This window comes from Canis aureus, chromosome 1 (genome assembly GCF_053574225.1).
Source record: "Canis aureus isolate CA01 chromosome 1, VMU_Caureus_v.1.0, whole genome shotgun sequence".
In the NCBI taxonomy this organism is placed as follows: domain Eukaryota; kingdom Metazoa; phylum Chordata; class Mammalia; order Carnivora; family Canidae; genus Canis; species Canis aureus.
In genome coordinates, this window is record NC_135611.1 from 117,948,687 (window position 1) to 117,965,318 (window position 16,632).

General features: G+C 58.8%; 1 protein-coding gene across 4 annotated transcripts; it reads right to left on the reverse strand.

Annotated features, from left to right (window-relative positions):
* Positions 1–13,623, reverse strand: MAG (myelin associated glycoprotein). Of its 4 annotated transcripts, XM_077854840.1 has the most exons (12): positions 13,523–13,623; positions 11,722–11,780; positions 10,939–11,007; positions 10,402–10,770; positions 9,170–9,466; positions 8,775–9,032; positions 7,469–7,729; positions 2,805–3,092; positions 2,343–2,439; positions 1,479–1,578; positions 1,199–1,237; positions 380–520 (listed from the first exon to the last, which is right to left on the reverse strand). In XM_077854840.1, exons 3-11 carry the CDS (start codon positions 10,982–10,984, stop codon positions 1,211–1,213), a joined length of 1,743 nt encoding a protein of 580 aa, XP_077710966.1. In that variant the 5' UTR covers positions 10,985–11,007; positions 11,722–11,780; positions 13,523–13,623; the 3' UTR covers positions 380–520; positions 1,199–1,210. The 4 variants fall into 4 exon arrangements, with proteins under 4 accessions (XP_077710946.1, XP_077710959.1, XP_077710951.1 ...); XM_077854820.1 differs by lacking the exon at positions 1,199–1,237 and having other exon boundaries at positions 1–520; XM_077854833.1 differs by lacking the exon at positions 1,199–1,237 and having other exon boundaries at positions 1–520; positions 10,939–11,084; positions 13,523–13,610.
* Positions 13,624–16,632: the final 3,009 nt, after the last annotated feature.

Below are 16,632 nucleotides of genomic sequence, written 5' to 3' on the forward strand. Positions count from 1 at the left end.
TTTGGCTTTGTGGCATTTATTTCACGTCCCTCTGTACAGGCCCTGGGGCCGGGTGTGGGGGGCAGGAGACCAGGCAGGGGTAGCAATAAATAACATGGACAGACAAACAGGGCTCCCCTCCAGACAGATGAGGTTAAAGGAGGTTAGAGAGGAGCCACAGTGTGGGGTGGGTGCTGGCAGGGCTGGGGGCGGCTGGGAAGGAGGGGAGGCCAGGCCCCCAGGACCTCGCTGTCACCTGCCTCCTCCCTTTCCTGCCCTGGCCCCCACCACTCTGGGGAGCAAGGGAGCCCGTAGCCAGTAGGGGCCAGTGAGGGTCCTGAGGGAGGGGTGGCCACACAGGCGGCCCCCAGCCCCCTCACTTGACCCGGATTTCAGCATACTCGGCCAGCTCCTCCGTCAGGGTGTAGCTGTCCTTGGTGGCTCGTTTGCCCAGGTCCGAGTGAGAATAGCTCAGGTCCAGCTCTGGGGGTTCCCCCCGAAGGCCCAGCAGCCTCCTCTCCGATCCCAGTCGCCTCTCACTCTATGAACAGACCCAGCCCATTAGAAGGCTATGGTTCCACCTTTTCCAGGTGCAGAGGCAGCAGGTACCTGCACCCCCGCAGCTCTGGGGCTGAGTCCCAAGGCCCTGTGCGAACCTCCTTTCTTAAGGACCAGCACGCAGCCAACCCTTCGGTGTCCGGGTCCCGCTCTGGAGCCTCTGCCCCAGCTGGCGCCACCACGCACCACCCCCTCTTCCTTGCTAAGCCTGAAAGTCACCTACAGATCCACTGTCCCCAGGAAGCCCTCTTCGACCTAGGAATTGGCGGGGGCGGGGGGGGCACACTATTCAACCCATAGCATCTTCCCAGATTAAAGCCACCTGGCTGGGACCCCACCTTTCCAAATATTTGTAAGCACCTGGCTCGGTACGTTCTTCCCCTGATGCCTGGGTCTGGTGCGGCTCCCCTCCTCGCTCCACCCGGGTGACCCCCGCTTCCCCGTCGCAGGCTCCACCCTCACCCCCACCCTACACGGGGCCTTCAGACACAGACACAGGACAGTGGCCACAGACAGAATAGACAAGGCCGGGAGTGCCAGGCAGGGCCAGGCTTAACCAGGGAACATTCTGGGTGCCTGACGAGAACGCACACACATGCACCCCAACCCCCAGGCCCGACAGGGGCCCAGAGGCGGACACACTGAGGCCCCGGGGACCTACCTCCTGGGGCGCTCAATCCAGGGTAGAGACCTCTCTGGACTATTAGAGAAGGAAATGCAGTCATAGACCGGGGTGGGGAGGTTGGGGCTGCCCTCCGCTGAGCCCCTCAGCCCCCTTCGTGGCCTCCGCCTGAGCGGCCCTCCCAGCCCAGGTGCACCCAGCCCTCCGCACTTCCTCCTTCTCCCTCCCTTGGCCTCCCAGGCCCTCCCAGGTCCTCAGGGTCCCTGGCACCCACCCAGGTTCTCCAGCTAGCCTGGAGCCACAAGGCTCTGGCCCTCACCTCATACTTCTCTGGTGCCCCAGAGATGCGGAAGTCACTGCTGAACAGGACAGGGGGGTTGTCCCCCGCCGAGAAGCTGGGGCTCTCTGTCACGTTCTTTCTGCAGGACAGGACATGTCAGGCCCCAGCGGAAGTCCTGGGCTTCCCTCCCAGCTCCCTTTCTGCACCCCATCTACCTTAGGAATTTGGCTCAAGGGACCCCATGTCTCTAAGATGGAGCAGATGCCTCTTCAGAATGACCAGCCTCCTCCTGCCCCACCCCCCACTGCCCATCCCCCTGTCTGGTCCCTGGTCTCTGCCACTTTTCGGGGCCCCAGCCTAGCTTCTTGGATTTCTTCTCGAGTGCTCTGGCTGTCAGCCCCTCGCTGCCAGGATGCGGAGCAGAAAGGTGCATTCATTTTCAGGAAGGCTGACGTGCGTGTGCACCACAAGGAGGAAAACCAGCCCAGTTGTGGTAGGTGCGTGTGGTTTGGGGCTGGGGAGTGTTTTCGTTGCCAGGGATGATGTGTGTAAGGATCGGAGCCCTGGAACCCACGGTGCCTGACCCCGTGGCTACAAGCCAAGGGACGCTGGCTCTCCCCCATCACTCCGGAGCGCTTGCGGGAGGGTTCCCGGAGGACAGGAGGCCACAGCACCGAACGTGGGGCACAGGCATCCATCAGGATGCGCTCGGCCCGGCGCCGGCCGGCCTGACGGGCGGGGGTCTCTCCTCCATCCAGCCAAACATTCAGAGAGCAGAATCCGCCCTCCGTCACACGCACAGGGCCGCCCTCCGCTGCCCACCCGCTGCCTCTAACTGACCTCCCCACCTCCCCAGCCCTGGGGCACCCGCCGCCCCCAGGGGAGCCCTGGCAGGCCGCTCACTTTCTGCGTGTCTGGGTAATGTAGCAGACGATGGCAATGAGGATGGCGAAGGCTACCACAGCTCCCACGGGGCCGATCTTGGCCCACATCAGGCGGTCTGAGGACAGAGGACCCAGGCACCCTCAGGAATGCCAGCGGTAGCGAGGACACGGGGGCTTGTAGGAGACGGGCCGGGCGGAGGTGACAGTGAGGACATTTACACAGCTGGCAGGTCCCTGCACTGCCCGACGGGCCCAGAGGGCTTAGTTGCCAGAGAGCCCAGGACAGGGCCCAGTAAAGCGCCGGCCAACCCAGGGCAGCCCCCCCTTACCACCCGGAAAGGGCATCTTTATCACTTGCTCCATCTGTGTCGCCTGGCCCATGCTTGGAGGCTGATGGCCAGCCCCGGGGCAGGAAGCCTGGATCCAAGAGGTACCCTCCCTCCCTCCGTGCCCACCCCCCCCCCACCCCGCCAGCACTCACGGGCTCCCTGGAAGGGCAGCTCCAGGCTCTTGGAGCCGTAGAGGTTGCGGGCGGTGCAGATGACCCGTGGCGGGGCCTGGGCCTGCCCGCGCAGCGTGAGGATGCTGGTGAGCAGGAGGCCGCTGCGCTCCGAGTACACGAACTCCCGCTCGGTCTCATTCACGGTCACGTTGCGCGAGGGCAGCTCAAAGGCCACGGATGGCTCCGGGTTGGACTTCACCACGCACAGGCACTGCACTGTGTCTCGGGCTGCCGCGCAGTGGGACTCCAGGAGGATCACAGGGGCAACTGCAGGCCAAGAAGGACCAAGACTCAGGGGACGACGGGCGACAAACGGAGGCGGAGGGCCAAGAGCAGGTGGTAGCTGTCGCAGAGACGAGCGGCCTTTTCCCCTTTGCATGGTCTCTGGCCCCCTCTCTAACTTTGTTCACCTTGTAAGACCCAAATGACATCACGATGCTCCCCACTCAAAAGACAAACAAACAAACAAAAAATAAATAAAAAACAAAAAAACCCTTCAGTTGCTCCCCATGTCACTGACAATGATATCCAAACTCTTTTCCTGCCTTCATGAGGCCCCGAAAGGCCCCAGCCGCACTAATCTCTCATCGGGGCTCCTACCCAGTCACACTGGCCTCCTCGCTTCTTCTTCTTCTTCTTCTTCGTTTTTTTTTTTTTTAAGATTCTATTTATTTATTCATGAGAGACACAGAGAAAGAGGCAGAGACACAGGCAGAGGGAGAAGCAGGCTCCCCGCAAGGAGCCCAATGTGGGACTCGATCCTGGGACTCGAGGATCATGCCCTGGGCCAAAGGCAGGTCTGAACTGCTGAGCCACCCAGGGATCCCCTCCTCGCTGCTTCTAAAGCTCATGGAGCTTCTTCCCACCTCGGGGTCTTTGCCTGGAACACTTCCTTGACACCTGCTGAACTCAGGTGACATGTCTTTTTTCTGACCACTCATGGAAACTGCACCTCACTTCACTGACCATTCGCACCCATCTCGCCTCGGTTTGCTCCCAGCACTTATCCCTCCCGTGTTAGACACCTGTACAGCTGGGCTCTTACTGCCATCAAGACAGGCTCTCTTTCCGCCTGTACCCTGTCCCCACACTTAGAACGCACCCTCACATAGCGGAGTTCTGTGGAGACCGGTGTGGGCCACTGAGTTCCGCAGGCTCCCCTTCCTGGCCATCCTACAGATGCCCCTGCTGACTCCCTAAGGCTCCCTTATAGGCTGCCTGTCCCACTTTCATGGGATCCTCCACTTCCCCTGACACCAACCCCCACCCTCCACCCAAGACCATTGCATCGAGCTCTCCTTTGCTGCCATTTGTATTCCAAGAATGATACTGGTGTGGTTTTTGTGGCTTTTTTGTTCTTGTAGTTTCTTTCATTTTCCAAAATATGATACTATAATAGAACATCGAACATTCCTTTTTTAAAACTATGTTCTCTTTCCCTCCTGAAAAATCCAGCACCAGAGTCTGCCCCGCTAGACTGAACTCTGATTCTCAGTTCTGACCAGAACCCACTTACAAACGGCCAAAGGACCCTCGGACCATCTACCGCCACTTACTTTCAATTTCCGTCAAAAAAAAAAAAAAAAAAAAAGAATATGCACGTAACATTGACAAGCCAAGGAGTCACATGACTGGATTCAAACTCGAGATGGTTCCAATTGGAACCTCAATCTGTACTTGCATCTAAACCCGGTAAATTAAAAATATATTGCCCGAATTCTGTTCAGGCAAACATGCACTATGCTGGCTCTAGTGTTAACAGATTGACACTCCGCAAAGTGCATAACGACAAACCTGAACCAACAGCTATTACATTTTTTTAGAAACCCTTTCATTCAAGACTGCACCCCTGGTGCTCCTGTGACAGCTTCCACCCTTGACCCCTGCCGCCTCCCTGCCTGCATGTGCTCAGTATCTCCGCAGCTTTGCAGGTGGCCTGGGAGACCTGACAAAGTCTGACTGACCCCACACAAACCCCAAGTCCCAAAGAATGGGGAGTCTGGGGTGTGACAGCTTTGGCTGGAAGCCCAGCTCTGTTGCTTACTGTCCCCGACCAGGCCATTCGGCCTCCTTGGGCCTCCAAGATGGAGTTTTCATTGTGCAAACAGGAGTGGCGGTCCTTTCTTGCAAGGGCCTATGAGAACTCTGAAGATACGCTCCCTAGTGTGATGTTAAGGCTTAACTTTTCCCTTCCAAGGATTTAGGATGAGATAAATAGAGCCATTCCAGCAGGGGGAGCACGTGAGAAAAGCCTTAGCAGCAGGGAGGCCGGAGGCACCCAGCCTGGAGTCCAAGGGAGAGATTAGTGGGAAATGATTTAGGGAGCACAGAGGAGGTGTCAGTCAGGCACTGTGGGCGCTCAGCATAACTTCCAGAGTCTTCACAGGCTTCTTTGGGATAAGCTACTGTTATCATACCCATTTCTCAGTAGAGAGGCTCAGCAAAAGTGAAATCACTTGTCAGGGATCGTGCAGCAAGATGAAGACAGAGCTGGGATTCTGCCCCAGGGCGGGTCAGTTCTGTCTGGTGCTGGACACCAGTTCATAATTTGGTTTCCTTCTATTAAACTGGGGTGAAGAATAGTCCCTCCAATCACGTTGTGGTGAGACCCACATAGGTCAGGGAGCGTCAGGGGCTCAGGTTAGGCCCCTGGGCACAAGCACTCGGTAAGGTGAGTACCTGCTGCACGACCCATGCCACCCTGGCCCTGGGCTCAGCTGGTAAGAAGGAAGCCCCGCACTAGAACCCCTGCCATTGTCAGGGAGCACCAAACCCCTGGTGCTAGGGATCACGGACTTCAGGGACAGAGAGGAGCCTGAGGGGTGCCGTACCCAGCACCCTGTGGCCGCACTGCCAGAGAGCACGTCCTGTGATCAGGGCCCGGGTGAAGCCTGAAGGGCTCAGCAGGTGGGGCGGGGCCAGGTGGGAGGGGGCCTTCCACTCCAAATCTGTTGGTTTGTCTTCAAAAGAAGCTAAAGTAAGTAAGCCCTTGGGTTCCATGGGCTTCGGGGAGGCAAAGCAGCCAGCGGTTTAAGAGCTGGGTGGGACAAGAGTCCAGAAGATTCCTGGCTCCGACCAACCTTCCTTGCTGCACGTTCCTTGGGGATTCTGACTTTTATTTTCTTCTTCACAGGGTGACCACACAGGCTCAGCAAAAGAACACCTGCCGAGCTTGTGGTCCTGCCCAGAGTAGACCATTAATGACCGACCTTACTGCGCAAGAGAATCTGTGACTGCAAATGTGTGTGAGATGCTGTGGTGTGCATGTTCCGGGGCCTCCATATGATTCTCAGGGGGCTCTCTGACCCTTAAACTTAAGATCCACTGGCTTGGGATGCGACAGAGAAAAAGGGTATAGCAGAAGGAGGAAGCTGGGCCCAGGAGGCGGCGTATGGAGAAAGCAGAGTACCCCACACTCATGATCACCCTGGGTACTGCGGGTGAGCAGAGGCCGGGAGGGAATGCACCCCAAGGTGAAAGGTTGGCACAGCAGTGCATGGCCACCCCTCTGCCACAGAAGGTGGCACTCCAGAAATAATCTCTATCTACCACGCGCTGATTCTCGCCACATACAAAGCATTGAGTACAGATTGTGCTCAATACCTTCTGGCAAACTTGCGTGGCGAGGACCACCGTGGGTAGAGTAATGGAGGCCGGGAGCGGTAAAGTCCGGAGACTAGCGCAGAGGCCAGGCAGGAGCTGGAGAGGAAGCAGGGGAGATGGAAACACGGAGGTGACACTCCGGAGGGAGCTGCTGCTGGAGACGGAGTGCAGACTGTGAGTTGGGAGCCACAGCCCTGAATGGCAGCTGGGGGTGGGGGTGGGGGTGAGGGTGAGGGTGGGGGTGGGGGTGTTGGCGATGCCACCGGGTGAGGAGGCCGGGAGAGGTGCTGATTGGCAGTGGAAGGATGAGTTTCACTTCCAAGACAGCTTTCTGTGCGCATCCATCCCATCTCTCTGGCTCGACTGTATCTGCTATAAGCCTGATGTCTGTACTCTCGGTCCTCTCCTCCACGGCCCCCAGAGCCACACTGCCCTTTGCATACAACAACTGCTTGATCAACGTATTCTGGTGTAATAACTTAGGATGAGGTCAGCTATGGCAGTCCAGGAAAGAGGAGGCAGACTGCCTGGATTTGAACCACTTTCCAGCTGTGTGACCTTGGGGTAAGTTGGCATAAACTCTCTGGGCCTCAGTTTGCTTCTCTGGAAACTGGGGACAGTAATAGGACCTCCCTCATAGGAACGTCCTGTGGAGGAAACGAATGGATCCCCGTACAGAGCTTCTAGCAATGCCTGGTACACAGCAATGCAACGCAAGGGTTAGGTGTTGTGGTTCCTGGTGAATGCAAAGGGGCAGAGGCCACGGGATCCAGAAACCTTTCTGGTCAAAAGCGCATCCCCGAGATGTGGGAACACAGCACTCTCGGGTGGGACTGAATTTCTTGCTGTGGATTCAGCTTCCCTCCCTTCCCCATTCTCATCTGCTGGTGCAAAGCTGACCCTTGGCTGGGATGCATGGTGCAATCCAGCAATCGAGGTGCCCCCCACCCCCGAACCATCCACTGAGGAGGGGAATGTGGAAGGAGGTCAAGTCCAGCCGGCGGTCAGCAGGGGAAGGGGCGAGGAGCGGCGGTACTCACACTCCACGGATAGGTTGAAGGTGGTGGCCCTCTGGCCATACTGATTCTCAGCCACACACCAGTACTCCCCATCATCCTCGGGCGTGACGGCAGGCAGCTCGAGCTGCAGCTCGCTCTCGTAGATGACCGTGGCCAGAATCTGCTTCTCCTTGAAGATGGTGAGAATAGGGTCCGGGTTGCTCTGTGTGGAGCACAGGATGGAGACGGTCTCCCCCTCCACGGCCACCATTGTCCCGTTCACCGTGGGCTTCCGGGGTGCATCTGGGGGCCAAGACAGGGGGCTTACGGTCAGAAGGCAACAGTGCCTCTTCCCACCCACCCCCCACCAGTGTGACCGCATATGCCCCAATCTGAGCACACCTGCTCAGGTAACCCTTGTCCTGGCTACCCTGTTTATAAGAACAGGGGCTCTGCTAGCAGGGCGCTTGTGTCTGAATCCCAGCTCTACCCCTTCCCAGCGGTGTGTGTGACCTCTCTGGGCCTCCTCTCTCTCATCTGGAAAATGAGCCTGATAACAGTCCCAACCTCAGCGGGGCCACTGAGAACCTAAGTGACAGGTGCCGTTCTAGCCTGAACAAGGTAAGGTAAAGATTCCCAACCATGTGAGGAGACGCTATGTAAGTAAACACATGTAGTTGGCAAGATGCAGATAAGGGCTTTGGAGAAAAAGAAATGTGGTGACGGAAGTCAGAGTAGTTACAGTTGTAACTGGGATGGTGAGGGAAATCTTCCCCCAGAGGAGAAGAGGTGGGTCAGGGCCAGCCCTGGGGATGTCTGGGGAAAGAGTATTTGTGGAAAGCGCTCAGAAACTGCTGAGTAAATGTTGGCTGCAGTTCTCATTATTATTATCCACAGCCCTGGGCATTTTGCCTCAATAAATATTTGTGAATGAGTGAATGAATGAATGACCTCTCCTTGGTTCCCAACAAAGGACCTTATCTGTCCAGCCCCTCCGCCGGGGACTCCCTAACGTACACAGTGCGGACAAGGGGCTGCGTGGGGTCTGGGGTCCCCTCATCCGTCCCCCTACAACTGCAACGGGGCTCACGGGGAAATGCGGATTTCCAGGGCCCGGCTCTACTCCCACGCCAGCCAAGGCTGTCCGCAGGACCCGGAGTCTACCCAGCTCCCCTGAGCCCTGCGCCTTCCCACCTCGCCCCGGGATGCGTGGTGCGCAGCAGGTGTTCTCCAGGTGCGCGTGCGTGGGGCGCAGGGAGGACCGCCTCCAGCTTCGGGTCCCCCTGCTCCGCCCGAGGCCGGGGGCGGGGGGGGGGCTTCCCCTCATCCCCCCTGGGCCGCCACTCACACATGACGCTGAGCCCCACGGTGCGGTTGTCCTGGCCGTAGGCGTTCTCGGCCAGGCAGGCGTAGACGCCGTCCTCCGCGGGGGTCACCTCCTCCAGATCCAGGAACAGGCTCTCGGCCACCGCCTCGCGGAGCACCGAGCCGTCCCGCATCCAGGTCAGCAGCGGCAGCGGGTTGCTGTCCGCCCCGCACAGCAGGCTGACGTGCGAGCCCTCGATGGCCTCCACCGAGGCGTTCATCTCCACGATCACGGGGGGGTCTGAGGCCCCGAGACACAGCGGGGGCGGGGGGGCGTGTCAGCGGGCTGGGACCGCAGACCCCGCCCCCGGCCCCGCCCCTGGCCCCGCCCCCGCCCCGCGCGGCCCCGCCCCCTCCCGGCCCCGCCCCCACACTCACACTTGACGTCCAGGCTGGCGTAGCCCTCGAAGAGCAGCGTGGTGTTGGGGAACGAGGCCTGGCAGCCCAGCCGGTGGCCGTTGGCCTCCCTGGTGGGCACGAAGTGGAGCAGCGACACCTGCACCCAGGTGCCCTCGTCCTCGCGCAGCCGACCCAGCACGGCGGGCTCCCCCAGCCCCTCGTGGCCCAGCCAGCTCAGCTCCGGGCGCAGCTCCGGGCAGTTGTCAGGCACCATGCAGCTGACCTCCACTTCCGAGCCCGCCACCACCTCCGGGGGGACCACGATGTTGGGGGTGTCTGGGCCACGCGGGGGAGAGGAGGGTTGAGGAAGCGTTCTGGCTTCCTGGTCCCCTCCCCATCCTTGGATACAGAATCCCCTACTGCCTTCTCTCGTCCCGGTGTCCCTTCACCCAGAGGCCCTCCAGGGTCCCCAGGTGTGTAATCATGAACAGAACACTAGAATGGCCTCACAGCATCTACCTTGCCCGGGAGGTGGGTGTTGTTATTTTGCTCGTGTTTTAGATCACAAAACAGGCCACAGCCCGCGCGGAGAAGAGCTTCAGACACTGTCACTCCAGCTTCATCATCTGTGCTCTGGATACTATGTTGTAGCCCTTAAGAAACTTCTCTCCTTTCCCATGTTTGCTTTGGTTCCTTTTCCACTTACGTACGTGAGCGTGTGTGTACGTGAGTGTGTGGTATGTCCTGGAGATACGTCTATGTCTGGCTGTGCCAGTGGGGTCTCTTTCTGTACTGGGGCTGTAACCTGACTCATTTGGACTCCCGGAGTCTGAATTTAGGGGTTCCGTGCTATGGGGCCTCTCAGAAATTGGGCAGCGTGGCCTACTCTGATGGCCAACTCTGGCCCAGAAATGCAGGTTATTTGGCCGAAACTGGATTTGTTTTTAAAAATCCAAATCCGCAGCCAGTGTTTAGGAGTTAGGAGATGACACAGAAAAGCACACGATTCTGGTTTCTCTTAATGCAGACTCCCTGAGAGCAACATTGCTTTCCTCCTAGTTGCTTCTAGAAGAGGAAGCACCCTCGTTTTCCCTCTGAGGACGGCAAGACTATTTGGGGCCCCGCTTTGCTTAGTTCTGTCAGCCTCCAGGTCTGTGCGGGCATCGGGGTTCGCTCCCCAGAAAGGCTTGGGGGAGCCCGTCGAGCCACATGCACCCAGCCTGGCCGGTGCGGCCCCAGCCCCCGGCACGCGCACGCCCTCGGGGACTCACTGATGATGTCCAGGACACTGTGCTCGGAGAAGGTGTACTGGTTGTAGCCGCCGAGGTCCCCGCGGAAGTAGTACTTGCCGCCCAGCTCGGGGCTGAGGCTGCTAAGCAGGAGGGTGCAGTTCCGCAGGCCCAGGTCCCCCAGGAGTCGGCTGCGGCCCTGGAAGCTCTCGTGCACAACTTGGGTTCGAGACTTGAAGACCACCGGGGGATAGTTTTTCGGGTAGGGGCTGTTGAAATACCAGACGCCGTGCACGACGGCCGGCCGCAGCTCGTCAGGGAAGTCGAAGCGGCAGGGGATGGAGACGCACGTGCCCTCGAAGGCAGAGATGGACGAGGGCATCCAGGCACCCCAGTGGCCCCCTCGAGAGGCTGTGGGCAAGCAGGACCACTGAGGTGGAGGGACAGGTCCTTCCCCGATCCCCCACCCCCACACACACACACACTCCCACCACCTTCCGCCCTGCAGGGACCCACAGAAACAACCCCAGCCTACTCGGGGACCAAGGCCCCGGGATCCCCAGCACCCCTAGCCCTTACCTGAGATCATGATCCAAAACAGAGGCAGTGTCGTGAGGAAGATCATCTTGTCCAGCAAGTGAGCAACAGCTGGAGAGGAGAGAGGAGAGCACGGGAGGCTGGGGGCAGTGGCAAACGGTGCTTCTGATAAGGCTTCAGGAGGGGGCCTGTTCAGATGTTCGCTGCAGCTGGTATTCTTTTCTTTTCTTTCTCTTTTTTTTTTTTTTAGATTTTGTTTATTTATTCACAAGAGACACACACACACACAGGCAGAGACATAGGCAGAGGGAGAAGCAGGCTCCATGCAGGGATCCTGATGCAGGACTTGATCCCAGAGCCCTGGGATCACAACTTGAGCCAAAGGCAGACGCTCCACCATGGAGCCACCCAGGTGCCCTTGCTGCAGGTATTCTTATGTGGAATTACAAACATTTCTGAGGCATTGACCATGCATCAGGCCCCAGTGCTATATTAATTCATCTGGTCCCTTTGAGGCGGGAGCCGTTATAACCCGCACTGTATAGCTGAGGTCCAGAGAGGTTAAGCAATTTGCCTAAAGCCGCATGGCTGGTGAGCGGCTGGGTTAGGATTCAAGCCCAGTGTGCCTAGCTCCGGGTCTGCAGACCTAACTGCCAAACCGCCCTGTCTCTGGGTCATAGTGACATGCTGATCATTCTCTTCATCGCCATCATGCCCCCGGGCATCTCCAAGAAAGTAAGGACAGAGCCAGGGCTGGACGGTCAGCAGGAATCAGGGGTAGCCAGGGGGAAAGAGAACCCCAAGAGTTGGAACCCCGCCCCTCACCTCAGTCTCCCTGAGTTGGGAATGTCTCGGGTCTCACTTGAAGCTGTCAGCCAGCCAACCTGGAATGAGAGCCAGACAGGTGCACCCTCTGCCGCCCTCTTTCCGGGTCGCTCTGAGTGGTGGCCAACGTGTGATGCTAGGGACCCTCCCACACGGCCTGGAAGCTGCTCTGTCGTCACTGCCCGCCCCGAGCTGTGATGGCGAAGAACTTTGGGGAGGAGAGGGGAGCGGCGGAGCATCGGGGTGGGGGGAGGCTGGCGGTGTGGTGAGCGGGGTGAGGGAGCAGATGTCCCACGGCAGAGGCCTGGGGGTGGCGGGCAGGGACCCAGCCCATCAATGACCGGGTTTCACAACATCAGCATTCCCAACATGCCGCGGGAATTCCTGCCGCCCTCTCCCACCCCACAGACGGCCCCTGCTGTCCCCACCCTTAGCGGAGGCCAGGGCCCCGTACAAAAGAGCCCTGTTCCCTCGGGGCAAGGGTGCCTCATCCTGGGGGGCTTCACGGGTAGGTGGGATGAAAGAAGAGTCTGGCGCTCCTGGCTGGGCTTGGGAGTGAGGCCAGGAAGGCCCCCGGGGCTGGGAGTTGGTGAGTCCCTGGCACCCAGCTGCTCTGTGGGTCGCCTCAGGGTCGAAGCCAGGGTTCCAAGTGGCTGCCTTCCCTGGCCCTCACCGCCCTCTTCCCACGGACACAGACGCATGCACAGTCAGACACATGCAAACGCTGGCATGAAATGTGACAGATCTAGACCCGACCAGAAGGAACAGGCTCACAACAGCGACCCGGGCACACTCCCGGGGGACCCCCTGTACACACGGACGGGCCCCGAGACCCCTGCCCCTGCAGGAGCACCCCCGCACTGCCCTGCCTCCTATCCACACATGCTCCCAATGACACACAGACCCGCACACACGCTGAGGGTCGCTAAGGACAGACCCACCCAGACACAGGCTGATGGACACATGACAGATGCCATCCTCGCGCCTGCGACGGGAAGGTACGGGACACAGGCGAGGGCCAGTTACGGGGCCAGGACAGACTTGTGACACAAGCATGCATACCCCCTGCTCGTAATGGGGGCAGAAATTGGTTCTTGGGGTGGAGGCCAGGAAAATCTTAGCTGTCACAGTGAGCTGTGACTCCCTAACGGGCCGCCCTACATAGACACCTACCGTACGGCTATAGTAGTAGCATTTCGTGGGCGGAATCGGATTAGGAAAAATAGCTCTGAAATAGTTCCTTAGTGGGGTACAGTGAAAACAAGGTGGAGGAACACTGATGTAGATTAAGGCTCACCCAGGGATGGTGTGTGTGCGCACACACACACGCACACACACACCTGTCATGCATCCAGGTGCTGGAACTGGCTCGCTCACAGCCCACTGCCCCCACCCCCTCACAGATGGCAGGACGCAGGTGGCTGATCACCTGCCCATCCTTCTGCTCTTCATCCAGCCCCCGACCACTGCCACCCCATCTGCCCCAAACTTAGGAGCCCCAGGGCTGCTGCTCCTGCAGCCCTTCCACCCAGAGATGCTGAGAAGAGCCCCTCAGTCTTTCTCTCTGGGGGTTTCTTCCCTCAGCCCGGTCACTGTCCCTGCCGTGGTCCCAGCCCATTCCCAACGCGGTCCTGAGCAGCACCCGGCCCCATCCTGAACCAGCCGCGGTCCCCGGTGAGCATCGGTGGCCCGGAGCACCTGGCCTTGCACATGCTGCTGCGCACCCTTTGCCCCACCCTCTGAGCCCGGCCCTCGGCTCCCCTCTCCGCTGGTCCCAGCCCCTCCGGGCCGCAGTACTCACTTGGATGCTCTCGCTTCTGCACCCTCCGCTCCACCGGCCCCGCTCACAGTCCCCTGGCTCGCAGGGTCCAGGCCCCCACTTGCCAGCCCGTCCCCTCCCCCTGGGTGCCAGGGGCCGCCTGCCTCCAGGGCCCAGCTCCTCCCTGCCCCCGAGGGAGGGGGGCACAAAGGGGCCCTTGTCACCACTGCTGGGACTGGGCAGCCTGACGCCTGGGTTCTACTAGCTCCTTCCTGGAGGGGACAAGGGAAGGCAGCCTCCATCGCAGCGCGCCCGGGTCTGGGTCCCTGGGAGGGCCTTCTAAGATCTCTGCAAGCCTCAGGCTAAGAAACAGAAGGCTTTGTTCTCAGTGTCTAGGGACTCTTGGTGGCCCGAGCAGGTATAGGTCGGTCCCAAGAGGCCACAGAGTGGGAGCAGGAGGAGACAGGACCTGCCCACCCTTGGTTTTCGTGTCACCTCTATCTTCTCTTGAGCCACTCCCTGGGTCATGTTTGGTGCCGACGTCCTGATCCATTTTCCAGACTCTTCTGACCGTCAGAAATGACCTTATGGATTGATTGTCTCCTCTCAAGAGAACATGATCTCCAGTAAGATAAGGGCTTCGCCTGCCTATTTCCAATCTATCCTGTTTGCAGACTGGCACTTGGCACAGAGTTAAGGTTCATAACCACTGAACGCCTTATTCCTCAAACACCAGCGGCACCTTCTGGCTGCCGACCTTTGCTCTCATTCCTTCCTCCTGGACCCCCACCCCATCCCACACCCCACTCTGCCGCAGGCCACAGCCTGCACATCCTACAGGCTCCCCACCCGGATGCCACTTCGTCTGGAAGCCTGCCCTGCCCGGCTCACCGAGCCAAGCCCCTCCACCCAGACGCTGCCCACAACCCCCCGCACATCTGCCCATTGCCCTCTGGGCACCCTCCTTCTCTGCCCCCACAGGAGCTCCCCGAAGCCAGGGTTTCTGCCTGTCTGCTCTGCCCTCTGTCCCCTAGGACAGTGCCTGGTGCTCAGTGGGGCTTATAGAGGGCTCTGCTTACCCTTCGAGCTGGGTGAGGACCCACTGTGTGCAGACTCCGGATTCCACAGCGATCCTCCTCCCGCCCCCACCCCTCCCATCGGTCATGACCCTTGCAATGTGCTTGAGTGTGGGGGCGGCGGAGGGAGCCGATGGTACTGTGATCGGGCATAGTCATGGTTTGACCACGAGCTGTTGAGTCACGCTGGAGCATCTTCTGTCCTTCAGGGCAGAGCAGTTTTGGAGGAGAGGGAGGGGGTCCTCTCTCCCAAGGGAGAACCCGGCCGGGCTGGGGAGGGTGAGGGGCAGGGAAATCCCTCAGACTGGGGTGTGTGGAGTCAGAGAAAGCTGGATAGAGGGGGAGGGGGTTCCCACCCCCACCTCAGGCTTCATGATGTCAGACTCTGCCCGTGCCTTTCCCAGGCAGGGACAAAGGCCCATTGAGAGTGGGGTGGGGCTTGAACGCCTGGGTCCTGGAGAAGAGAGGGGCCTTGGTGCCTGGGCTTTGGAGGAGGATGCCGAGCTCCTGGGGTACTCCTGGATCACAGCCTTCAGCCTCGACACCAACCCCCTTGGGGTCATGTGCCTATGCAGTTTGGGAGTCCATCACCTCTCTAGGTGTGGATGGAAGGCTGACCCTGGGGGAGGGGTGCACAGGCAAGTGTGTCCACAGGCAGCACCTGCAACTACCGCTGAAATCTGCAATCCCAGGTCCCTGGACCACAGGAGGCTGGGGCGCTGGGGAGCCTGGGCCTGTCCGAAGGGGGAGCCACCAATCCGATCCAGCAGAGCCCTCTCAACAGGGCAGGTGTGTTAGGGCTGCTGTGAGAGAGCACCACAGACTGGGTGGCCTAAAAACAGAACTTATTGTCTCGCAGTGCTGGAGGTCACAGTCTGACGTCAAGATATTGGCAGGGTTGATTCTTCTGAGCACTGTGGGGAGGGATCTGTTCTAGGTTTCTCCCTTTGGCTTATAGATGACAGTCTTCATGTTCACATGGCATTCCCATGGTGTTCACAGAGGCCTCTGTCCAAATCCCCGCTTTGTATAAGGATACCAGTCCAACTGGATTAGGGTCCAACCTACTGACTTCATTTTAACTTGATTATCTCTATAAAGACCCCATTTCCAAATCAGGTTGCAATCTGAGGGGCTGGGAGCTGGGACTTCAACATTTAAGTTTGGGAGACGGGCGACACACACATCTCAGCTCATAAGTCATAAGGAGCTGCACAGCCTGAGGAGCTGAACACTGCAGAAACTTCTCCTTTTTCAGATGAGGAGGCGGGGTTGCAGAGTGGAACGAAGATGTCTGCAAGATCCGGAAGCTCATGGTCCATGACCATGGACCATGCTGTCCACCTGCCTTCCTCTCCCCACCCTCCATTCAGAAAAACCTCTCCAGGCGATGGGCCTCTTGTGGCTTACAAGACAGAGGGTGGTGGACGGGATTGATCTGGCTCCCAGCTGGGTTTAGTTTGGCTCCCAGAATGTTGATTTAAAAAATAAAATCCCTTTAATCAGTTGTCAATATTTTAAAAATCAAGAAATTTCACCTAAAAATCAACATGGCCACCTTCTCCTGAGAAGAAGCTCTAGCTATGTTTGGCCTGCCTTTGGCCATGACAGCCATCTCCCGGTCCCCCTAACCATCTAACCCAGGCTTCCCTATCCATATGTGACACTGGGGCCAAAGAGCCAAGGCCGTTCATCACCATGCCTGTGCTGACGTGTTCTTAGGGGCTAAGAAGAGAGAAATGCATCTTCTGTTTCTGTCAAAAGTGGGGAAATGGGATGAATTGAGAGGGATACGGTTTCGAGAAGATTGGGAGGGAGCTGACCTCCTTGTGGAGGTGAGCAATATTCTCCAGCACATCTCAGCGCCGGCGTGTCCTCCCTGAGAGGACGTAGCTTCCCGCGCTCCCCTGAAACCCAGCCACTGCCCCCTGCTCCTTCACTGTGTCTGCCTGGAAGGCCAGCGGTTCTCCGACGTCTTGGTGCCAGGACCCCTTTCTGCTCTGCAGAATTATGGAGGACACCCCAAAACACTTCTGCTCAAGTGGGTTTGATTGACAGCTGCTTACTGTATCGGAA